The 26,704-nt window shown below is 33.4% G+C and overlaps 1 protein-coding gene across 3 annotated transcripts in view; it reads left to right on the top strand.

Annotated features, from left to right (window-relative positions):
* Positions 1 to 26,704, top strand: part of HYCC1 (hyccin PI4KA lipid kinase complex subunit 1) — a 103,324-nt gene that overhangs the window by 64,417 nt on the left and 12,203 nt on the right. For all 3 annotated transcript variants that reach the window (XM_004377445.2, XM_023732315.1, XM_023732314.1), the window contains exons 3-10: positions 4,657 to 4,758; positions 5,392 to 5,571; positions 6,367 to 6,447; positions 6,962 to 7,077; positions 7,458 to 7,553; positions 10,897 to 11,013; positions 13,945 to 14,032; positions 14,539 to 14,698. In XM_004377445.2, the coding sequence (XP_004377502.1) occupies positions 4,657 to 4,758; positions 5,392 to 5,571; positions 6,367 to 6,447; positions 6,962 to 7,077; positions 7,458 to 7,553; positions 10,897 to 11,013; positions 13,945 to 14,032; positions 14,539 to 14,698 (940 nt within the window). The remainder of the gene's footprint in view (positions 1 to 4,656; positions 4,759 to 5,391; positions 5,572 to 6,366; positions 6,448 to 6,961; positions 7,078 to 7,457; positions 7,554 to 10,896; positions 11,014 to 13,944; positions 14,033 to 14,538; positions 14,699 to 26,704) is intronic.

Below are 26,704 nucleotides of genomic sequence, written 5' to 3'. Positions count from 1 at the left end.
GTTGTGGGGTTGTTAACCAATGTCATAAAACAACATGTGTACTACTGTTTCATGAGAAACTATTTGTTCTGTAAGCCTTCACCTGAAGTACAATAAAATTAAAAAAAAATGACTGAGACCATTCCCCTCTCATCTGTTCTTTCATTCCCTTCTCCTCCTGGCATGGATATATAGACTCCTTAGGAAGTAGGGTGAGTAGCAGTGTGACAGTATTGGCAGCAGTGTGCTCCTGTGTCTGAGGAAGTGGGTTGTGGGGGCAAAGGGTTGCAGAGGTGGTATGTAGAAGAGTCAGCCAGTAGACTGGTTACATTGAGCAAATAAGTTAATTGAGCAAATAACTAATATACTGAGGATAATGAGAGTCTGTTTCTCACTGTCCGAGAAGGGAATTACAAACAGAATGGGGAAAGGCAAGAAAGAACCCTGAGGTATTGGATTAGAATTGGAAGAATCAGTATGAACTTATGGGCTTTAAATATATATACTTATATGATATGTTTATATTTATGCATGTGTGTCCATACATGTATGCATACATATCTTTCCTATCTCTGTTCCCTGAGAGGGCCTAGAAGCAATAACACTCTAGTAGCAATGAGTACATCATGCACCCAGACCTTGTTTTCTGAAAACCAGGATATGAATAAAAGGAAAATATTATCTAAATATACTCTTTTATCAATATAATGCATATTATCTGGGTAATAATACTATTAACACTTTTATGAATTTAATTCAAGGGTAAGGAAACTTTTCTGTTGGGGAGGGGGAGGGGAGTGAAATAATGAGGCTCATAAAAAATAATTTAATTTAGTTCCACACGCCCAGATTAAATTTACCCAATTGTCAATCAATTTGATGTATAAAATGTTTTAAATTATCTTTAGGTCTGTATTATAGCCAGTTAAAGGGAAGCTATTTTCTATACCTTGGTTAACTTGGTAGACACTCCTGAAAACTGTTTTGAGTGTTACTCTGAATTGTGTATTATGTGTTAAATTCAGCTGTGTTTGTGTTTGATAAAGAGATTAAGTTATCAGGCAAAATTGGTAGCATACAGAGGTAATAGAAGGTGGGAAACTTGAGAATAAATCTGTTAAGTAATTTTTAAATTAGAGTAACTTGTTTTTTGAAATGATTTGTGGTGTTAAATTACAATATGAAATAAGAAAGGAGGTTTTGGGATACATACATATTTTTGGAAAAGCCTGTGCTTGGTTGTTTAATTTAATAACCATGGTGCTAATAAGGCCAAGGTTGTAAAGTACACTGTGCTGGAAGTCATAAACTCTTTGATCTAATGCTAATTCTTCCCCTATGTTGTTTTATGACGTTGGACAAATCAGATAATCTCTCTGGGTCTCAATATCCTCATCAGAAAAAATTGAAGTAGGTGGTCTGAAGATTCTTTTAGCTTTACACTGTTACATGGTTACAGAACTCCTAACCTCACAGCCTCACTCAACAGTCTATCAAATGCACAGATGCAACACAGTTTGCTTTCTGTAAATTCCCCCTCCTCTGCCGTTGGAAAAATTGTTCAGTATCTGCCCTAGCTGTGGGTCCTTGTTAGTATTCTTTCTATATAAGAACAAAGTGATTAGAATAGGACTTAATTATTTTAAGATTTCGTGAATAATTCAATTCCTATCTTTTCAAAGATTTGTAAAATATTATCTTCCAAACTATTTTGTGTTTTTCTTGATACTGTGTGTAGTATTTTTCTAGCAGATTTCCAGGCTCCTAATTGTTTCGATTTTCTAGTAGTCACTGAATCTTAATATGTGACTCAAAATCCAGTCTTATGTGTAATGTTATTGGACAGGGTTGTTTTGTTTATTGGTTCTCCACCCATCTGTCCATCTTCGTTAGTTCTCTCCCACCCAACTCATATCACCCTCTTACATTTTTTTAAACCATCTGCCAAAGGATACTTTAATATGAAGCATCTGTCTTTTTCTTCAAATTTTGCCAAGATTAACTTCTCAGCATAATTTTCCATTATTACTTTTTCATCTCCAGTTCCTTCTGCATTCTGAAACATGGGAAAGCTTAACTGGTATTTAGGAAGGCCAGTATCTTTGAACTAGTACAGTGGCAAGAAAATTTTTGTTTGCTGTAATAATATTTAAATTCATTGGCCCTTTTAGAACTTAAGTTTTTCAAAGCACTGTTCATAAATCAGCAGTTATATCTTTTCCCCATCTATAGAGAAAAGTAACTTTTCCCACATTCATAAATTGAAATAATGACAGAATTGCAAATAAAATGTATTAGTTCACTGCACTAATTTTTAAGATGCCTTTCCTCTCATTTGGCAGTAGTAGCCCAAATTCAGGGTATTTTGCAGAGCTTGACTTTTCAGCAAAGAGGTGTCCTTTTGCCTTTGGCTGTTTCCCAGGAAATATTTTACATCCTGAGGGTTAATTGATACATAAACTGAACATTTTAATTCATGTTTTTTTGAATTTTCAATTTTATTCTAGATAGAGTTTACAATATGATAATAATCTTTGTATTCACTAATAATTTTTAAGATTTATATTCCAATTCACTTATCATTCTTAAATTTTATAGTTACTCATCTATATATAGATATAAAATGTTTTATGTATATAATTTAGGTTCATTTCCATTCAGGAGATTAGAAATCTGTTGTGTGTTTATTTGACTATTATTTCCTTTTATATAAATTTCCTCAGTATTAGGTTACTCTTGATCAAATGACAGAAATGGAATGTTGCCTAGAGATCTTTTGTTATGTGCTTTTGAAATATTGAAGAATGCCCTAATCTCTTCTTTATGTGAGCAGTTGCAGTGAAACTATCCCCCCACCCCCTTTCTGGAGATTGGCAGACTGCTCCCAAATAATAGTTCATATTTACTTTCCATTCTGGTAAACAAAGTCTCATTAAATTTAAAAAGAGTCTATTCACTTATATATCCTAAGGTAAAATATGACCTGTTTTTAAAAAATCTACTGAACTGTAAACAGTGACGATTTTGATTTCTTATTCTGTCATTTATAATAAATCCCCTCAACAAAGATTTGACTATGAGGCATTGTGCTAAGTGCTGTAGATGGAGAGATGATAAGACAGTTTTTACCCTCAAGGAGCCCACAGTAAAGTAAAAGTGAACCGAATATGCTTTTTATGAAAACAAACTGTTTAATTTCCTATGTCTATTTATACATATATTCAAATAAATACATACACTAACCATAACCCGTATTAAATCATGAAATACTAGGATATGGAACAAGTAAATACTGTATATCTTGAAATGACTGTTAGGAACATCTTCAGATATGGTATCTACTGCAGAATTAGCTTTTTTTTTTTTTTAAGGGAAGTAATTTGGATGAGAAGGACTAATGACTTGGGAAACAAATGTTATCAAGGAGGGGTGTGCTCCAGAATGATAGGCTTTTATCAATTGTTATAATGAAACATTTGTTTCAAATTTCACTGCTTATTACCCAAAACCATCAGACTTACCACTGGAGTTTTCTTTCCCCTTTTCTTCTCTGTTCCTTGTATCCTTTCTGGACAGGTTGTGCTAGCAGCCTGTGATTAACCAAAGAACAAAACTCGTTGCTGTCAAGTCGATTCTGACTCATGGTGACCCCATGTGTTAGAGACTAGAACTGAGCTCTGTAGGGTTTTCTTGGCTGTAATCTTTACAGAAGTAGATTGCTGGGCTTTTCTTCTACAGCACCACTGGGGGGGTTTGAACAGCCAACCTTTTAGTTAGTAGTCAAGTGCAAACCACTTTTGCCACCCAGGAACCATGTTTTAAATGGCCTTCCTGAAAAGTTGGAGGTTTGAACCCACCAGCAGCTCTGTGGGAGAAAAGACCCAAAGATTTGCTCCTGTAAAGATTACAGCGTAGGGAACTATGGGGCAGGCAGTTCTACTCCGTCCTATAGGGTCATTGTGAGTTGGAATCAACTCGACGGCACACAACAAGAGGAAAACTAGTTTATTGGTAGTGTGGATATCTTTTTCTCCAGTTCTGAGGAGTCTGTTTTCCCCTAATTCTGTAAAATTGAACAGCCTTACCAGGCTTAACAGTCAGAATATGTAATTCAAGGGTTATTTGGACCAGATGATCTCCAGTGGCTTTTAGGTTTGAAACATTATCAGATCCTGATATAACATGCTTATTAAGAAGCTGGATCAATACAGCTAATGAAATTTATAACATATAATTCTACAAAAATTAGATCTCTAGCTTTAAATATCATGGTTTAGTATATTCTTATTTTTAACCCCAAATTGTGATCAAAGATGAAGTGTTGATGTTAATTTATGCTCCTCTTGACGATAAGACTATAAAATGTATTTGTTTTATTTTTGCAATTATTTTTATTGAGACATAATTCACATAACATAAAACTCACTATTTTAAAGTGTGCAATTAAAATTAAATGGGTTTTGGTATATTCACAATGTTGTGCAACCATTACTGTCATCTAATTTTATCTAGAACATTTCCATCACCCCAAGAAGAAACCCCATACTTGTTAGCAGTCACTCCCAATTTTCCCCTCCCCCCAGCCCCTGGCAACAACTAATCTTCCTTCTCTCTCTATAGGTTTACCTGTTCTGGACATTTCATATAAATAAAAGGTTTTGTTTTTAATTTGTTTAGGCACTACCAGAAACATCTTTATCAAATTATGCCACAAATTTAAAAGACAAGAGTGCTTTAGTTTCATCTCTGTATAAAGTTATCCAGGAGCCACAAAGTGAGGTAAGTTCTCTTACGGTTTATTATGCTAGTAGTACTCATTTAGGGGTCCCTGGGAGGCGCAAATAGTGAAGCGCTTGACTGCTAGCCAAAAGGTTGGTGGTTCGAACCTACCCAGAGGTGTGTTGGAACACAGGCCTGGCGATCTGCTTCTGAAAGGTCACAACCTTGAAAACCCTAGGGAGCGGTTCTACTCTACACACCTGGATTGTCATGAGCTGGAATTAACTTGATGACAACTAACAACAGCAACAAAGTATTCACTTGATTGATAAACAGAATTTTTATTGTCAAATATATATATGTATATACACACACATATATAAGAGTAAGAAAATGTATATGTTTAAAGAACAATAATAAATGAACTGCAGTGTACTATCACCCAGGCCAAGAAATAGAATTATGACCATATTTCAGAAGCCCTCCCTGAACATATTTATTGTACTGTTTGACCTTCCACTAGAGTTCAAAAGATTTACTAAATAGCTTTAGCAGTGAATAGTTTTGCTTAAAAAAATGTGAACTTTTATATATTTAAGTAATTATCAATCAGGGGAAACCTTTTATATTTCTTGTACCATTGTCAGTCAAATACAGTCCAGTCTTTGAATTAACATTTTGTATTTCTTCCAGTTGCTAGAACCTGTCTGTCACCAGCTCTTTGAATTCTATCGCAGTGGAGAGGAACAGTTGCTTCAATTTACACTGCAGTTTCTCCCAGAACTGATTTGGTGCTACCTTGCAGTCTCAGCCAGCAGAAATGTGCATAGCAGTGGATGCATTGAAGCTCTTCTTCTAGGAGTTTACAATTTGGTTTGTATTTAATGTAGTTAACAAAGTGTTTTTCATCAAAAGCAAATACACACCTTAATAGTAATTCCCAAAACATTTTTTTCCTTGCTTGTTTCTTTTTCCTGCACCAGTAGTAAACATGGTTGTTTTTAACAGAACTGTTTTAAGATTTACCACTATTTTTCATTTTAGTAAAGCTAATATTTATTTTTATACATCAAATGAGTCATAGCTCATTCTCTCAAAAATAACTATTGAGGTTGGGGTTATATATGCATATATATAATTGTATAAATATACCTTTTTAAATTGATTGAAGGCTGAGAGTGAGACCATTCACTTCTTTTATCGAAGTATCTGAAAATATCAGTGTCAAATTTTAAGTTTTTAAAATTTGAAATCCATTGTCTAGGAATTAACTGTTTCTAATCTTCACAAAAAGTTTGGAAATGGAAAAGAAATTTAAAGTTGTTTTCTTGACATGTTTTACAACTATGTTAATTGATTTAGAAAATATGACTTATTTCATGAGGAAAATCACTAATTATTAAGGCACTATATCTGTATCTTAGCCATCCAGAAAACTGTATTTTACTAATACTGTATTTTAAAAGTGGGAGGATGCACATTTCAAATACTGGTGTTTACGAATACTTGATAATGGATTATCATGGTTTAAGATTCTAGTTGACTTTAAAATTCCTTTGTATTCAGGTTTTTTTTTTTTTTTTAGGCTAGCAATTTAAATTTAAATTTAACTTTTAAATTTGTGTGTAAAAAATAAATATTTTAAGATATTTTCTTTCACTTTTGTAGGAAATAGTTGACAAAGAGGGACATAGCAAAGTATTAAGTTTTACAATTCCATCTTTATCCAAACCATCTGTATATCATGAAGTAAGTGACATTTTATCAAAGTAAATTTATTGGTCCTAAGTTTTGAAGTTGCCGTAGGTTGGGGTCTAGCTATTGAGGCAAAAAGTTGATCATTTTATTAGTAATTTAAAAAGTACGAAACACCACACAAAGTGTTTACTGTTCTCAAAGTGAAATAAGAAGTCAAAATCATTTAACTTTAAACTAAAATCTGATAGTAAGAGATTATTTAAAGTATTCTTTCTGAAATATTTCTCTCTCCCTGTGATGGCTAAAGCTAGTCTGTCTTTTTTCGGGGGGGTTTGGGGGAGCAATCGTATATTGCCATGGTATAATATTTTGAAGTTGAGTTATTTTTTATTTCTCATTTGTGGTTTGATTTTTAGTTATTTTAAAAATCTTTCTGTAGAAAATTTGGTAGGCAGTCTCAATATTTATTTTTAAGATATATGATGTTCATGGTAACCATTCTTAGTGGTATATATACATTTTCAACAGAATGGCTATTTTCTTTATTCAAATGTCTTTTCTTTAGCCTTCCAGCATTGGTTCCATGGCTCTGACTGAGAGTGCACTATCCCAGCATGGTTTGTCGAGAGTTGTGTACAGTGGACCTCATCCTCAAAGGGAGATGCTAACAGCCCAGAATAGGTACACTGTGGAGACATTATTTTTCATCCAACCACACTGGTTTTCTAAAAAATTATTTCAGCATATTTATAAATAACATTTAATGAGTTTATGTAATGATTTATTTGGATATTGAGTCATTTTATACAAAAACATATCATCCAGACTTGTCACTTGTTACTTTGCTGCAAATGTCAACTGGAAGATTATATTTGTAAGATAATTTTCGTATGCCTATTACTTGAGAACTCTTCATTTTTCTTTTAGTTTTGTATTGTTTTTGATGTTATTATGTTGTAGAGGCCTGTTCTGTAATATAGTTATCTTTCCTTAATGGCTGATCAATTATGGTCGACTTATAATTCTAAAGATTTGTGAATATTCTTTTGGTTTATCTTTAGGTTTGAAGTATTGACATTCCTTTTGTTGTGTTACAATGCTGCTTTAACCCATATGCCCAGTGTTTCTCTTCAATCACTGTGTCAAATTTATTCAAGGTAAATTAAAATTCAAGTATTTTTAATTTTAAAATATATGAATTTAGAATTGCTAATTTGTTATATACCTAGGTTATTTTTATTTTGTTTAGTCATTTATTTAAAACATCAAATAAGTTAATGTAACACTCAGCCTGCGAAACACAAAAATCTGCCTATAAATGATACAAAAAACATGCTGAAGAGTTTAAAGGGGAATAACATTGAAATGGAATATTTCCATATCAGAAAAGGATCATACTAGATATCTAATAGGATGGACCTATTATGACCTTTCAGTTTTGGGCATGTGGTTGGTTTCATTCTGTTTTTTGTTTTGTTTTATTTTATTTTAAGTGCACTCTAATTTTGTACTAAGAAATAGATACTGGCTTTTAAACTACCCTTGTTTAAAAAAATTGAGCCAAGGAATTAGTTAAATAAATTATGATAGTTGTTGGGTATACTATGTAAATTTTTTTTTAAAATGCTGATTTAGAAGAATGCTTATTGATAGTATATATGCTATGATTCCAAAAATCAAAAAAAGCAAACCTGCTGCCATTGAGTTGATTCCAACTCATAGTGATCCTGTAGGACAGAGTAGAACTGTCCCATAGGGTGTCCAAGGAGTGGCTGGTGAATTCGAATTGTGATCTTTTGGTTAGCAGCCAAGCTCTTAACCGCTGCACCACCAGGGCTCCAATATGATTCCAGCACTGGTTAAATATGACCAGACTATTAACAATAATTATCTGTAACTGGTGGAATTTTGGGTTATTTTAATTTTTCTTCTTTGTGACTTTCTGTGATTCTCTAAATATCTGTGATGAAGATGTTACCTTTCTTAAAATAGCAAAAAAAAAAGAGAGAGAAAATGCTTTTGGTAATTTGAACAAATAAGAGAAAATACAAAATTCAGGAACTTATAGAATAATTTGGATTTGGGAAGGTGATTTAAATAATGCAGCCTTGGGAGGTTAAGGAGCCCTGGTGGCGTAGTGGTTAAGTGCTTGGCTGCTAACCAAAAGGCTGGCAGTTCACATCCACCAGCTGCTGTACGGGAGAAAGATGTGTCAATCTACTTCCATGAAGAGTTACGGCCTTGGAAACCCTATGGGGCTGTTCTACTCTTTTGTACAGGATCACTATGAGTTGGAATCGACTCAACGGCAATGGGTCATTATATTATTAACATCTACCATCAACATTATTTCACAAAAGGGAGATTATTGAAACACCAACAAGGGGGAAGGGTGGAAGGGAAGGACAACAATTTGTAAATTAAAAATGGGATCAGTTTAGCTTTCCTTGTTTCTCATTTCACTATGGTCCAATGAAAAGTTTATTATGGACTAAAACAGGTGTAAGGACCAACATTTCAGAAACTGATTTATGGAGTAACTTGATGTAGCAGTTTTCATCTGTAGAACTTAACACACACTACAAAGCCCAGGTTCTACTCTGAAGAAGTGTCTTAGATGGCAGGACCCAGAAATGCACGTATCTATATATTTTTTTTTTAAGCTCCATAAATGTTCTAATACAACCCCCCTAATAAGAACCACTATTGATGTTTTCCTGAAACGACTGATGGAAAAGTTAGGAAAGTACATGTGCTGTTGGTTTCTGTCCTAGCTGTGTAATTCCCACGGACTGCCCTCTGATATAATGGGTTTTATGTTCTGAGTAGAAAATTGCTAATATTCCAATTTTGCTTAACCAAGAGACTAGATAATCCTTTAACAAAGATCCCAAGTAAAAGCTGGTTTTAAAAACAAAGAGATACAGGTTATTTAAAAACTAGCTGTAAGATTTTGGCCACGGAAAGTTTTAGCAGAAGCATATTAGATTAATTCCACGCCACAAGAAAAACTAGTTCTGTATGAATGTTCACTTGTTGTAAGACAACAAGAGAGGAAAGAGAGATAAATAACTAAAAAGCCTCGAGCTATTTAAATAATGCTAACTCTTTAGCCACAGGATATGATATAAAAGAGGAAATCCATCAAATTTGTCATTCCTGTCTTTTTTTAGTTGTTTAGGTTTTTTTTTTTTTTTTAAATAAAATTCCTTGTTACTGTATTCAAAGTGGTTTGAAATTCAGTTATTCATTTCTTTTAACTCCTGGTTCCCTTAATCATTTATCAAATATTCTAACTAGGATGTTTTGTACATTTTAAAGATGAATAGAAAATAATTAGAAAACACTTCTGTCTAATCAAGCTAAGCATAGTTCATACCTATGGAAAGAAAATTGATTACAGAACTGTGATGATAAGTAACTCATAAATGGTTATGATAGTTAAAGTACCAGGCCTTCTTAATCATCTTAGTACTAGTGCAGGTTTTTCTGAAGAATTAGGTATAAAATGATCACACGGTGTTATGACTAATTCAGTCCTTTTGTCCAAGTGACAGTTGTTTTAGATTACTGCTCAATTGGGTTGTTGATGATGATTAGGGTTGATTGTGAAGACTGCCAAAATGATTTAACTGGGTCATCTAGGAGGGAAAATACAGAAATGCAACCAGAAAAAATATCATAGAATATCTGAACTAAATTCAGTGACAAATGTGCCCCATCCCTTTTTTAACTTTCTGATTGTAATGAATTGTGGAAGTAATTAAGACAAACTTGGACACTCCTCACACCTCTGAAGAAAAGCCTGGATCTACCTACAAAAAAATCAGCCGCTGAAGATCCTATGGAGCGCAGTTCTACTCTGACACACATGAGGTCACCATGAGTTGGAATCAACTCAATAGCAACTGGACTGACTAGATATTTATTAAAAGTGGAAATTTATTCTTTATTGTAAAAGCAGTACATATTGATCATAGAAAATTTAGAAAATACATATGAATATAAAGAATAAGAGTTATCTATACTCCCACAGCTCAGAGATAACTCTATGACTTTGTACATTTTTTTTTTGCAGTGACATGTGCTATACCCCTATTTGTTCATCACAAAATGGAATTATGCTCATGTGTTGTTTTACACAGCTTTTTCTCTATTATTTAAATAGACTTTCAAAACATCATGTTTAATTGTTTCATAGTATTCTATGAATGATTTACATAATTGGTCATCTGTTGGACTTTTAGGTGGCTGCCTATTCACTATAGTAAATACGCCTTAGCTTTAGTACTCCTTAACTATAAATATTCCTCACTATACTCAGTACTCCTTTGCATTTCATCTTGTTTACGATACTTTCTTTGAATTATGTTCTTTTTTTCATAGATGTTAGGTTTGTTATGAGAGCATACCTAGTACATTGTTGGCTTTAAATGTTTAAAAATAAAATTACCCAAATTTTTACCAATTTTGCAAATATGTTTATTTTGGTCTTTCTAGAATCTGTGTTTGTGGATATCCTCGACAACAAGTAAGAAAATACAAAGGTATAAGTAGCAGGATACCGGTTTCTTCAGAATTCATGGTGCAAATGTTAACAGGGATTTATTTTGCCTTGTAAGTTTATCTTATATACAATATAAGCCTTTGATCTCTTTGGACAATTATAGCTGTTAATTTATTGTTACTATATTATAATGTGAATACATAAGCATAATCAGCATATTTTCATGTAAAAGTATAATCAAAATCTTGATAATAATTTTATTTAAAAGATATCTTTTAAACTCCTGAAGAATTTGTAACTAAAACACTTCCTCTTCCTTCTTTAATTCAAAGACAGAATAAAAATTGGTAAAACCTAAACATACTCATAATCTCTTTCTTCATTACTCTCTCTTTTGCTATAATTTCCAAATAGCCTTTTTTCCCAATGAGTGTCTTTTGCCTATTCCAAGGAATAGTTTCCATACATTTAGCTTTAAAAATGTTTTAGAGTTTCTTTGGTCAGAAATAGTTTATATTAATTTCTAATATTGGTGCTCAGTCATACCAAATGGTTTAGATAATAGTATTTTTCTTTGAACCTTATCTTTTACTTTGTAATTCCTTTATTGCACATACCTTACCATACTTTTCATTAGATTTACCTGATACTTTAATTTTCACTAATAGACTATAAGCTTCTTGACTGAAGGTAAAGTTTATGGGCTGCAGGCCAAATCAGCTTGCTGCTTTTTTTGTAAATAAATAAAGTCATGCCCATTTGTTCACATATTGTCTATGGCTGCTTTCATGCTATGATGACAAAGTTCAGTAGTTGTGACAAAGCCTAAAATATTTATTATCTAGCCCTTTAAGAAAAAGTTTGCAGACCCTTGTGGTAGACCATTAATATTTTCCTGTAGCTTGTGGATGCTCTGATCTGTTTTATTTTCTCTCCTTTTTTCTTTGTGTTTCAGTTTGAGTAGTTTCTATTGGTCTCCCTTCAAGTTCACTGATTCTATTCTTAGCTCTATCAAATCTACTAATGAACTCATTGAAGGCACCCTTCATCTATGTTACTGTGTTTTATTTCTAGCCTTTTTATTTGACTCTTTCTCATAGTTCCCATCTCTCTGCTGAAATCTCCATCTATTCATGCATGTTGCCCATCTTTTCTATTATACTTTAATATATTAATCATAGTTATTTTAATTTCCCTGATAGATCCAACATCTGGATCATCTCTGAATTTGGTTCTCTTGATTGCTTTGTTTCTTGACAGTGGGTTGAAAAGCAGCTTTTTTCCCCCTGCTTTTTGTGTGTCTTGTAATTTTTAATTGATCATGATTTTGTTCATAAGTAGGACAATAGAGATTGGGGGCAAATATTTATGCCTGGAAATGGACATGCCATTTTTCCTCTAGGCTGCTCATGGCTGAGTTTTGTTGTTACTGTGGTTACCTTTAGGACACTGCCTACTTCAAATTCCTCTAGTGTTACCTTGTATTTAAGATGGAGACTGGATTGCTGGAGGGTTTTTCCTCAATATCCCTGATCAATCCTAAACATTCATCCTTTCCTGTCTGCCTGCATCTTAGAAACGGTCTCTCCCCATGTTCTTGCCCCTCCTCCAACAGTAGACTACTGTTGCTTGTTTCTAGGTGTATACTAGCCTGGTGGGAGGGATGGGGGTAGGGATTGTTCTCTGTTATCCTAGTCCAGCTTCAGTCTCAGGCAGTCCCTATGTTCTTGCATCTCACAGGTAGGAATTTCTCAGTGATCCTCATCCTCCCCTAGTGGTAGGAGACATCTGATGGTCCCAGTACTGAATGATTTCCTGATCCTCCCCCCGGGGTAGAGATTTAATTTCTTTTTCTTCCCTCAGAGCCATAAGGTCTTCATCTGTGCCCTGGGGGTGAAAGTATTTGTGACTCTTTCCTCAAAGGCTTAAAACTGTTGCTCATATGGGAGAAGGGTCTGGCTGGGTCATTGTGTCTTTTCTGCATGGGTGGCCACTCTTCTTCTTCAGGCCTGTACCACCAAGGGAAGCTTTCTCTGGTCTCTCACCCTGCCCAAGTTTCTCTTATGAATGCCTAAAGAGTTTTGGGGAGACAGAGCTATGAGTGGGTTTGAGTTCCCCATGTAGCTTGTCTCAGAGATTCTGTGTTCTCACGCTAGCCCACACTTGGCTTTTAGTAATTTGTTAAAGGTTTTAGCTGAATTCTTGTTATTCACTTGCATTGCAGCCAGTCTGTAGAGACACCTTAAGTTACAAGTTCCTTGGTTGCCCTATAACCTCAACTCCTTGATGAGTTCATAAAAAGTTATGATTTTGTAGCTTATCTGGCTTTATCTTGTTTTTAGGGGTGGTAGCAATGCTCTTTCCACCTTTCTAGACATCACTTGCACTTGATGTAATTAGTATTTCATAATCTTGTTGACAGATGGTCAAGCCAATATATCTCTGTTCATTTGTCCTTTAGCCAATTTTCATGAAGAGTTTGGCCATTTCTTTGAAAATTATGTATGTATATATACGTATATATCTATATCTACATTTTTCCTGATACCTCTCTGATATTTCCAACATACATCATGTACACTTGCAAATGACTATCAGAATGCAAAATAACTCCTTAGAATACTGCAAGCCACAGTAGTTGTAGATTCTATTAAAAACTGTGGGGGTTACAGAGTTACAATTTGGCTATAAAGTGTTCTGAACATAATTCTAAGGTATATAATTTGTTATGCTCTGACTTGCTTTGAAAGTATAAAATGCTTTGAAATTGTCTTAGCTTTTTTGATTTCTGTTCTATAAATAGAGATGTTCTTTAGAGAAGAAATATACATCTATAAAATTTTCTTTGCTGTTAATAGGCTTTCAGATAGAACTGAAAGAAATTCAAAGATTTAAAAATACAATTGTAAGAGTGAAATGCTAAGCAATATGCTAATATGATCTGTTATTTTTCTCAAAGACAGTTTCTCATTATATTTTGTTCAGTTATATAGAATTAATTAAAAATATGCTTTCTTTACTTAATTCATGTAATTTTACAGTTACAAGGGCGAATGGGATCTAGCTCAAAAAGCATTGGATGATATTATATACAGAGCCCAGCTGGAGTTATATCCAGAGCCACTGCTGGTAAGTACCTCATTTATGTAAATTTTATAACTTAAAATTTCTCAATTGAGAAGTAGCCATTTATAGTGCATTAATATATCATTAATTCTCAGTGATTCATGCTCCCATAATACTAGGAAAATTTTACACTCGAAAAGGTATATATAATAAAATTTGAAAATTTCATTAGACTGACTTCCTAGATACCTGATAGTCTTTTTAACTTATAGGAGTGTTCTCCTTAACATAGTTTAACTGCCTTTATTAATTAACATTAGACATTTGGAAATCTAATTTAATATTTTGAAAATTTTAACTTCATCACTTACATGCTATTTTTAGCTATAAGTTTCCTTCTGAGCTCTTACTCCTTGTTGTAGAGAATTTATGCATCATCTTATGAAATATCTTGGAGAGAGTATTCTTACTTTTTGTAAACATTTTAAAACTTTAGCATTGTGTTTTATTTAAGGATATAATAATACATCTGTTAATATCAATCCTAAACTATTTCTTTTTCTTTGTAGGTTGCTAATGCAATAAAGGCTTCATTGCCTCATGGTGCCATGAAATCTAGTAAGGAGGGCACAAGGTGTATTCAAGTTGAAATTACACCAACTTCCTCTAGAATATCAAGAAATGCAGTAACCAGCATGTCTATAAGAGGTCATAGGTGGAAAAGACATGGTAAGAAATATATAGCTCTGCAAGTTAGAGCATTGTCGATTCTATGATATTTTTCTCTGTGTAGTGGTATAACTTTTAGCTTTAGTAAATAGTACTGTAGTGGCTTGAAAGAGAGAGCTGTTGAGCCACCCTTAACTCCCAATTTACTATCCAGGAGTAACAGGCAATAAGGAAAATGGAGCTTCTAATGTATATAAATGAAAATTTATTTTAAAATTATGTTGACTTTTAAGTTTTATTTCAATAGAGTAGGAGAGTAGGAAAAATGCATTTTTAGATTATTCATACATTTTGGATTTTAATCATAAGTATTTGGAAATCTTTCTTAATGTTTCTTATTTTTCAGCTACTTCTTTAGCTAGTAAACATGCATACTGAGATAGGAACAAACCAGTAGGGACTTTCAGCATTTTGTTCTGGACTTTCTGGAAAAGAATACCATAGTATTGACACAACTTCAGGCATTTCTATTTTCTTGAAGTTAATTTTCTTCCAAGATTGTTGTTTGTTTGTTTTAATATTCTTTTTTGACTGCTTCATTTTATTATTTTAAAATTTTACTGGAAGTTGATTTTGTTTACCATAGCTTTTTCAATACTTTCCTGTTTCCATCCCTTCTCTTTTTATTATTCTTTATTTAATTTCTTGTTCTTTTTATAACTTCCACCCACCTAGAAGTTATTGTAGTGGCATGAATCAATGTAAGAAGAGGATTACTATCACCTTCCTCAGAAGGTAACCACTGCATGGGAAGCAAAAAGCCACTTTGCCCCAAGCAGACATGTGTATTAGGAGTAAAACAAAATCTATTCTGTTTTCTTCTTTCTGTAAACTGACATGAAATGGTAGCTCCTTTTGGGGTATTTGTTTTCAGTAGCTTCTATGGTTTCTATAGAGAAAATGGAAAAGGCAGAAGAATGAAGTTATTTATGGTGAAATAGGAAGTTGGTGATGACAACATTTGCCGTTGTTCCCATTCAGGTAATCTAGAAGATAGTATGTCAAAAAGAATGATGATGAAATGATCCATCTTAACCAATGATCATTTTCAATTTTTTTCTTTTTAAAGTTAGTGCAACAATTCTTGAAAGTACTTTAGGAAAGCATGAAAGAGGTGGTAACGTTTGCCATTAGCAAGGCAAATTATACTACTATTTGAAACATTGAGTCTAAAACATACTTCAGTTTCTTCAATGAAAATTATGCTACTCAATGGGGCTAGTTTACAGATAGAAGAAATCCTTTAATTAGATATAGTGGTGCCCTAAAGATTGATTTTTCTGTCTTGGAATTAATTGGTGAAAGTAAGCACTAAGCCAGATCATATTGATCATTACGGCAATAATTGTTTCTACCCAGTTCCAAAAAAATGTGGAGGTTATGGGAAATTTTACCAAAAAATGCAAGAATGAATTTTAATTCCTTTTCCACTTTCCCTTCTTGCTATTTAGGTAGACATATTGGGAATGAGGGGAATAAATGTAGGTTCTACAGTTAAAAATATGAAATCTTGACACATATTTATGCATCTGTATGTGTGTGTGAGAGAGGGTGTGTATGCGTGTCCATACATGCTTTTAGTGGAATGAGAGTATGTATCCTGCAATAAAATGGAAGCCATTTCTCAGAAATATTTTGTAGGAAAAAAATCCCCCAAACAAGATGAAAGAACACTTGAGTATATTGTATCTTTTAGATTCTTACAGATCTTCAGGTTCTATTTTGGCTACCACCTGAAGGGTTGGCACTCTGTCTTAGGGCTACAGCCTCATTAAAGTAACCTATTCCCAGGGACGGATTGCCCAATAAACAAGATAAGCATGTGTTTAGGACATCAACAAAATGGGCACCAGTTGTCCAAAGCAAAGACTCATAGATACCAAACAGACAGGACACAAGGGATAGTGAGCCCCACAGTGGAAAGGAACTGGCAGGGCACTAAATGATACCAGCTCCAGTGCGTGAGAATGTGCTGTCTGGAAATAAAGCTCATGCAGGGTCATGAGGTCACCCACCTGCAAGGTTGTTTAAGCTATGAGGCCCCTACCACTTCAACACCTTCGTTGACATCTGTCTACTACAGTCCCCTCTTGTGTAATTGAAACTCCTTATATTGGTGGTTCTCATTTTCTTTCTAATAAACAAGAGGTGGGGGTGGACTGTCGAGTATAACTCTTGCTACATTCACCCAATATGCAACTGGATCCAACATGAGCAGTTACTGGGCAAGGACGTATTATATTAATAGGTAACAGGTGTCTGATCCATTCTGAGAGAACCATCTTGTACATCCACGTCTGCTGATTCGGCAGTTCCAGCCGAGAAGGCCTGTCCTACACAAGGCAAACCAAAACGTGTTTTCAGATTGGGCAAACTCTTGTATTTGTATGATGCTCTTTGCAATTGCTCTCGCCCCCATTGGGTATCAGCAGCAGTCCAGTGAACTATGAAGACGTAGCATCAAAAGATGGAAAGTGTGTGCACAAGTTTTTAAGTATTATTTCAAGATGAAAAATACTTGTGGAGATTTGCAAAGGGCCCGCCAACAAACATCATATGATAAACAAATGAAATTATTTCCGAGTGCCTTGTAAGACCTGAAGACCTCAGACCTGAAGAACAAAATTACATGTTTCAAATCAGTTTTTTTTACTTACTGATTTTCAAATATAAATTTTTGTTAACATACAAATTCTAATGTAAATTTTATTTTATAAATTTTATTTTCAGTTATTAAATTTGTTTGCTATGGTAGAACCAAATTTATAAAGTGACATAATTTTATATCCAGGTAAAATGAAATGACAATGACTAAGTGGAGTACAAAAACAAAAGCTTGCCGAAGATAAAAAGAAAAGCATTTGTGAATCCCTAAAGACAATTCCAAAATTAACTTCCTTTTTAAAATGTAACGAATCAGAAGGGACCTCTTCCACTGAATGCTCCAGTTTAATGGGTGCAAATGCTGTACTAGTACCACTAGTGCTGAAAATACTAATAGCAATAGAAATATAACAGAATTTGTTCCAAATTCTGCATCCATTCCTTCCTGTAGTAAAAAAGTTAATGGTGTAGAAAGTGAAACTATTTTAGAATCTGAAATTGTGCATCTGCAGATCCCATAAATAACAGAAATACAGATCCTGTTTTGTGGAATAATTTACTTCTAATGATGTAAATTATTGGATCAAAAGAGGGCCAATTGATGGTCAACCACAGTGGACCAACTGAAAATTCATGTCGAAAATTTCTGGATGGTAAACAAAGTTCTGTAGCCAGAATATATTTTTAGGGTGCAAAACTAATGGTGAAAATTATAAGAGAGGGTGGCTACTATAGTCTCCATCAGTCAGCTCTGTATATTGCTTTGTTTGCAGACTGTTCAGTCCTAAATCATTTAATTCTCAATTTCCTATGGATGGGTTTAGCAATTGGCACAGCTCGAATATGATTGATAAACATGAAAACAGTTCAATTCACAGAGATTGTATGTTGTCATATTTAAACCAAAGACATGGTTTTGGCTTAACTCATGAACCGGAAACACAAATTAATGAAGAACGTCAGTATTGGAAAGTCGTTTTGCGACATGTTGCTGCATTATAACAATCGCTGAACGTGGACTGTCTTTTTGGGGGAGAAATGAAGTGTTTGGAGCCCCACAAAATGGAAATTTTTGGGATTTACTTGAACTTGTTGCTCAGTTTGATCCATTTTTAGCAGGCCACATCTCAAAATATGGTAACACAGGAAACGGCTACCCATTGTGTATGTCTGAAACAATGTGTGAAGAATTAATAAACTTAGTAAGTGATAGAAGTTGATCAACTATTTTCAGTGAAATAAGTATTGCTCGATATTTTAGTTTGTCTGTAGATTCCACTCCTGATCTTTCTCATACAGATCAGGCAATTATTGTTTTAAGATACACATCTCCAACAGATGAAAAACCTGTCCAACGATTTATCACATTTACTAGCTTAAAAAGTCATACTGGTGAAGAAATTGCAAATCAAGTACTTCACAATTCATGTGAAGTTTGAAAAATTGATTTTTCTAAGTGCAGAGGCCAGTCCTATGACAATGCTGCCAATATGTCAGTGCACTATAAAGGCACGCAATAGAAAATTTTAGAACATAATGAATATGCTTTTCTCATACTGTGTGCTGCACATTCACTTAATCTTGTAGGATGTAGAGCAGTAGATTGTCGTCCAGAAGCAGTTGATTTTTTTTCTATGGTTCAGTTACTCTACACGTTTTTTGCTTCCTCTATTCACTAATGGGCCGTTCTTAAAACATATTTAGGCAACGATCAAGTATTAAAATGTCTTTCTATACACGTTGGGAAGTGCATGTTGTAGCGATGAGTGCAATCCTGGAATCGTATGCCCAGATTCTAGGGGCCTTAGAAAATCTTACTGAAGACCAGACACAGAAAGGAAGATACCAAAAGAGAAGCTGAAAACATCGCCAGCAAAATGCTAACGCTAGAGTAGGTATTTATGTTGGTTATATGGAATAATAAATTGCTACATTTTCATTGGAGAAGTCAAGCTCTCCAATAAGAAATAAATTTAAAGACATGCACAGATCTCTACCAGTCGTTAACAGGATATTTACATGATGTAAGAGAAGATTTTGAAAATTTTGAAAACACAACAAAACAAATACTGCCAAATAGTGATTATCAAGCAGTTCACGATCGCGGAAGCATTAGGGGGAAAAAAAAAAAACAGAAAATGATGGAAGTGCTCCAGAAGTATCATTGAGTGCCAGAGATTAATTTCATGTGACCACATAGAACACCATCATTGACACGCTTGAATCTTACATAAAAACAAGGGTGAAAGCATATGAAATTCTTCCCTTTTCTTAGATTTTCCTTCTTAAATAATGTGGATATACCTGCTGAAGAATGCATGAAGGCATCTAAGAAATTAGTGTAGTCTTATCCCGATGACTTAAATACAGACCTTTACGGAGAAGTGGGACAATTTCATTCTTACGTGAGAACTAAATTTACAGATTCAGGAAAGACAAATTTTACTCACGTAGGCATGTATGATTCCATAATAGAAAATAGAATGCAATGCATATTTCTTGATGTTGAAATTGCTTTATACATATTCTAACATTAATGATCACAAATCGCACAACAGAAAGCTCATTTTTGTCCCTAAAGAGCTTCAGAAACCCTCAGTATACAACAATAATTCAAGAAAGACTCAATTCATTATCCTTATTATGTGTAGAAGTAGATATTGTTTGGCAGTTTCATTGTGATGAAATCATTGAAGAATTTTTAAGAGCAAAGAATAGAAAAAAATTTTTTTAATTATAATATGTTAGAGATGAAATATCTAAAAATAAAATAATTTGTTGTAGTACTTATTTTCTGATAAGTTAAACTTTCTTTTATGACATCTTTTCATTCATTCCTTTATAATTATAGCATTTATTATGAAAGAAGCATCAAAATTGAAGTATTAGCCATTTGAGGTAAAATTAGTGAAAGTCAATTTTTCATTGTGGGAGATCAATAGAATTTTACATTGATTGTTGAAATGACTAAATTCACTGACTCATTTTCTTTGTTGTATAATATGTGGTACCCTACACCACTAAAAATTTTATAATCCAGTTAATTTCATTCCACTAAAGGGGCATACACCACTTTTGTGTTCAATCGCTAATATTATAGTCTCATTTGAAAAAAAGTTACATTGTGGTTAGCTAACACACACACGTATACATGTATATATATGTGTGTGTATGTATACATGTATATATATAACTCACATATCCCATTCAAATGTGTGAGTAAGCAGAGGATGAGGCACCACAGATTATCAGTGTTTAGGGCCTTCACGTGCCTTAATCCAGCCCTTCCTATTGCCCTTCACTTATTCATCCTTCACAGCTCTTAACACCAGGGAAACTCCTGTTTATGGTAACAAAAAAGTCACAGATGAGGATATATAAGAGAACAAGCTATAAAAAGCAAGTCAGGTACATGGAGCAGATACAGAATTCAGCTTGGTCTTGTACACCACTCTTCTGTAGTGTGAATTCCTTTTATCCAAATGGACTAAAATATCCCTGGTCTAAGGCCCTTCTTATTTGCCTCTACAAGTAGACTGCATTCTCCCTTTTTAGGGTAATCTTGGCTTTCCTTTCTAGGGCAATATTTTTCATTAAGTTACCATGTTCTGATGAATTAAATACTTTTCTATTTTCCATCTTCATGGTTTTGCTTCCTACTTGGACACCTTATTGTTCTGGGCTCTCTAGCTGACACCGGCTCCTTGTGGGAAAGATAGGTATCTTTGCTATAGATCTTAAGTATCTAGACCTCAAATTACAAACGTATTATATTCCAGAAATTTAATTTATTTATATATTTATTTTTGCAGAAACAAGGTTAAAGGAATTATAGATTTCCAAGGTAGCCCACAAAAGCCTTTTTTTCCCATGTTTCTGAAGCATAGTACTATAGAATGTAAGTTCAGTTTATGACTGTGTGAGAACATATTTAGAGTTTCTAAATCTGATGGAAATCTAAATGTGATTCCCATCCTACCCTGTCACCACACTAACCCTCACAAGAGGAATTCCTTTCCAAACCCCTAAATGTATCATGCAGTGGGAACAAGGAATATGCAACTCTAAGCCAGTAATGGTAATGGTTGGGACGGAGGGACAAAAAACAAACTTTAAGGAATATATATATTTTTTAATTCTTGCTTTTTCTTTGTTACTACCGGTACTGAGAAAGAAGAAAGAAATTGGCCCCCTCTTTTTTTTTTTTTTTTCCTATCCTGGGGTTTCTTCCCTCTTCTCTTGTTTGTCTTTATTCATTTATCTCCTTTTTCTGTCCCATCTGGGGAGAAGAGGGAAAGGAATAAACAAGATTCTTCCATGGCAGCAGCCAAGCAGAACTTTTTTTTTTTTTTCTCTTTCTTATCTCCTTATCGCTAGGAAATGTAATTAAATCATGTAAATGTATTGGTGTGTTTTCATATCTGAGTCACCAAAAAATGATTGCATATGCAAGAAAATATATTAAATTGGAGCCATTAATCACATTTGGGGAACCTGTCATTCTTGAAGTTAAGAATTATCTACAGCTTATATTTTAATGGAAAGTGTTCTTATAGAAGGTAAAAAATTACTTTAGCCTTAATATTTCTGCATGTTTCGGAACATATATTCTTTGCCATGGACTTGTTGTTGAATAACATCCCAAATTTCTAGACTTGGATTTTGACCAGTTCCGTTATCTGTTTGTCTCTGTAATTTTAGTGTTGACCAGACAGTGCATCCTTATATTAACTAAACAGAGTGTTTTTTAAATTTAAAAAAAGATTGGTTTCAACTGAAGGAGCCCTGGTGGCGAGTGGTTAAAGTGATTGACTGCTAACCAAAAACTTGGCAGTTCAAAACCACCAGCGGCTCCATGGGAGAAAGATGTGGCAGTCTCCTTCCGTAGAGATTTATAGCCTTGGAAGCCCTGCTGGGTTGCTGTGAGTCAGAATCAACTCGACGGGCGTTGGGTTTTGGTTGATTTCAACTCAGGTGTTATTTTAGAGGAATCTGTTTGACTAATAGCGTGTTTGCCTGTTTTTTCCCCCACTTTTCACTTGATTATACTGGTGTGACTTAGTGTGTTTTCAGACTTTTTAAACTTTGGATTTAATTCTCTGAGAAAAATTTAATGACTTTATAATTCCATGTCAATATATATTTGGAAGTAAAAGTATAATGTAGAATTGCTGCTTTGGCTTTTAAGGGTCATAATTACAAAATTAATAGCTTTATTGGTATATTACTAATAATTTTAAGCATACTGTGTTTCGTTTAGTCTGTTGATGGTACATAACTCAAGGCAAAGGGGTATTCTCCAAATCTAGATTTTCAAGCCAGCTCCAGGTTGAGGATTATCTAGAAGTCATAATTTGATAGTAAAATGCATAGTGGAATAAACTTTAAAAGCATTAAATAAAGTAACAGAAGAATGAATGGATTAGGACCATAACAGGAGTTCAAATGAAAATTCCAATAAGAAAAATAAGATAAAATTTAGTGAAATAAACTGTATTAATTATTTTTAAAATGGATAATAAAAAATGAAATTTTACTTCCTTAAATATTTACTTCCTTTAAAATATAAACATAATAGCTAAAGGGAAAACAGAAAGTATTTCTTTACAGTTATGCTTTAAGTCTATACTCATTCCTAAGTGTTTCTTCCAAAGCCGTCTTCATCAGCTACCATTTCAACTGTAACAGCTCTTTTTCTTAAATCCCCAGAATGATTCTCAACCACTTCAAGGTTCTATTATACAATTTATACTTACTTATTTCTTCTTTCTTTTCCTTTCCCTTCTTGCTTCCAGAGCAAGTTTAATTGCTTTTTTTTTTTTTTTTTTTTCCCCCCCCCCACCCTTTTTACTCCCCTTTTTTCCTTTAAAAAAAAAAAAAAAAAAAATTACCTATGCTTGGAACAATGTAAGCAGCTTTCCTCTTTTTAAAACAGTTATTGTAATACCACAGCTTCATTCTATAAAAGTCTCCTAATTAAGTTATGGTTGCAAATAATGAGTGCTTGTAATTTTTGCCAACTAGTTATCTAATAAAAAAGCCTACCTAGTGAAATCCCAATTCTTTATCACTACCCACCATTCTTCCCACATATGCATTTGTGAGATAATGAGACAAGTAAGTGAAAAGCATTTGGTACACTTCAAAGCACTATATAAGACTGATGGTTCAGAACTGCTTAATTTGTTTTTTTAGCTATACATTAATTATATTCTTGATAAGTTTTTATTAGATAGCTTATTATTTTAAATGGTCCTCTGATTAGTCATTTCATAAAACTATAAATTTTTGAAACATATAGTTGGAATTTTGGAGTTTGTAGTTGGGATTTTCTCATTGTGAGATAAACATGTTTGATTGAGTGTAGTATTAAACACAAAGTATACAGATGTTATATAATAGTAGCAATCAGTTTAATGATTTTTTTGTAATTTCTGTAGCCCTGAAGTACTCTATTATCTGGCATTTATATCACTATTATAATCAGAATTTTTTAAAAAAGTATGCCTATTATCTCATTTTATCCCAAGTTTACATGAAGATAGAAATTATTGAACTTGTTTTTCTCACTATGGACAGCTACAACTGTTTGTAACAAGCAGATATTAATAATAGTAATATTTATAAACTAGATACTTTGAATTTTGCCCTACTTTTGGTCCTGGTATATGTTAAATGGTTTATTTTGATAACATTGCATTTCATTATTTCAATTTAGGAGGTCTAAAAAGGATAAAGCTTTAAGTTGTGAAAATGAAATGAAAATAAGATCTCTATTTTTTTTCCCCCACATGTATTGTTTTGTGACATTGGTTCCAACCCCATGACATGTCAGCACTCTTCCTTCTTGACCTTGGGTCACCAATCACCAGCTTTCCTGTCCCCTCCTGCCTTCTAGTCCTTGCCCCTGGCTGGTATGCCCCTTTAGTTCTATATATTTTTAAGTCTTCTAACTTGGTAATACAAAATAAGCACCCTGCCAATTTTAGAATATCTAATTATGCAGAATATTTAAGTGAAAAATCAAACTAAATACAATCTATATAAACTGAATCCAAAGAAAGTGCAATTTCATATTGTTATAGCAGTTTTATTACATTTTCACTATGTAAAACAATTGTTTCTATTTTATGAATGACACATTCATAAATTCACATTTATGAATTATTATAACAAAATTCAAGGAGACCTGTGATTATTAAAAAAAAAAAACAGTAGTACTGACTTGTTAGATGAGAAAATAAAAGGAACAATAAAAAATGCAATTCATGTTTGAAAATAAGTTATTTAAAAATGGTTATTGTTTAGAAAATATTAATAAATTTCTACCATATGATAACATATTGATGAAACAGGATAGTACTAACTTTTTAACCCTGTTGAACAAATCATAATAATTTTAATAGATGTATTACAGTTAAATATATTTAAAATAATTGTGTTCATAAATGTTTTAAAACATTTAAGTTTATCTCTTTAGATGCTTCAGAAGGTAAACTATCAAAAGTCTTGAAATGGAACATTTATTTTGTGAATCTGTTTTTATGACTTTATGAACAGAGTCTTTAATTGAGGAGAAAGTTGTTAATTTTCACAGAAATTGGTTTTTAAATACAGAAATGATAATTTAAGTTCAAAAGTAGCAAACTTTAAAGAGTTGGCTATTGGAATATATATTTTTTTATATCTGTAATTTTATATCGGTAATTAGAAGTTTGTAATGCTTATGTTTTTATTCTAAAAGTAGTCTACACTTACTAAGTAAATTTGGAAAATAAAAAAAATTATCTGGCAGTTTTTTAAAAAGGCTTAAATGTTTTTAGTACCCTTTTGGGAAGCTGCATTATTTTCAGATTCTAAAATGCTTTTTGTGAAACAAATTTTCATTTCCCAATATAGATGATAAAACATTCTTAAAAAAAAAGCATTTCCTTCTGACCGAAGTTAGCTTTGTATGAATTTTAAATGGCATTCTTGATATGGAAACTGTACTCATGGAGGACAAAAATAAAATATTAGGAAATATTAGTTGACTCAAAGGACATTAACCAAAGAGCTAAAATATTATACTGCTATGTGTTTGACACATGTAAACGTTAGATTTAAGAGAGGAAAGATGTGAGTATTTGCAGAATCCTGACTTAGTCAATATTTGAATAAAAAGAAATCTTGTTCTATTTCTAGGTAAAATAAAAGTCAAAACATTTTCTACTCAGAGAAGCAATATATTTCAGTATTGGTTTATGAGACAAAAACATTTGTTCATAAATTTTTGTATTTTACATTTTTATTAAGGAGGTCTTACATAACTCTTGCTTGTAGTTATAAGGACGTTATTCTGTATTTGTTATTTACTATTGAGCACCTTCCCTTTTTATGATCATTTGTTGCACATTGCACACCAAAGAAGAACTAAGTTTTTATAGATAGTTTTGTAATAGGTGTTACTTCACCATTTTTGGTCTGTCTGTCTGGTCATGAAGATCTTTAATATAATCACAAAGAATTCACCTAGTCCAGCAGCATCTACATGTTGCAGTTCTCAAAGGCATTCTTGTAATTTGGGACTTAATAAAGATAACAAAAGAAGTTATTGACTGTGACTGAATCTACCTTGATAAAGAAATTATGTAATTATATAAATGTATATATATACATATATATACACATACATATACATACATACATATATATATACACGTATGGAAATCCTGGTGGCGTAGTGGTTAAGAGCTACGGCTGCTAACCAAAAGGTTGGCTGTATGAATCCACCAGGCACTTCTTGGAAACTGCATGGGGCAGTTCTACTCTGTCCTGTGGGTCGCTATGAGTCAGAATTGACTGGACGGCATCAGGTTTACACACACACACACACACACACCAAAAGCTGATGACTAGAGTGTTGATCTTTTTTATGTAAGGAAAGTAGTAATAATTCCTAACCAGTGTGTCTATATAAATCTTTCTGGACCAGATTGTGTCATTCTTCTGTGTACTCTTTTCTTACCTAGTCTATTCTACTTCTGGCTTCAGGATACTGATTTCTAAGTCTTCGTTTATGCCCTTGCTCAGAGTGCAGCCCTTTCACCACCTCCTCCTTGTTCTGGTTCTAGGGCATCTGCCTAGTAAATTACTGAGCAAGGCTATGGATTGGTACAGTTTTAGACTTTCAAACCCAGGACACATCTCATGCTCAATATTTTGTTATACAAGTGTGACTTCTGTTCATTAAAAATGCTAATTAAGGCTACCAAGGCCTCCACCGGACTGAGTCCAGTACAGCTAGATGGTGCCCGGCTACCACCACTGACGGCTCTGACCAGGATCACAACAGAGGGTTCTGGACAGAGCTGGAGAAGGATGTAGAGCATAATTCTAACTAACTCACAACAAAAAGACCAG

The sequence above is a fragment of the Trichechus manatus genome, unplaced genomic scaffold (assembly GCF_000243295.1).
Source record: "Trichechus manatus latirostris isolate Lorelei unplaced genomic scaffold, TriManLat1.0 scaffold00050, whole genome shotgun sequence".
Classification (NCBI taxonomy): domain Eukaryota; kingdom Metazoa; phylum Chordata; class Mammalia; order Sirenia; family Trichechidae; genus Trichechus; species Trichechus manatus.
The sequence above is the reverse complement of the archived record's forward strand: the minus strand, read 5'-3'. Positions and strand labels throughout refer to the sequence as shown.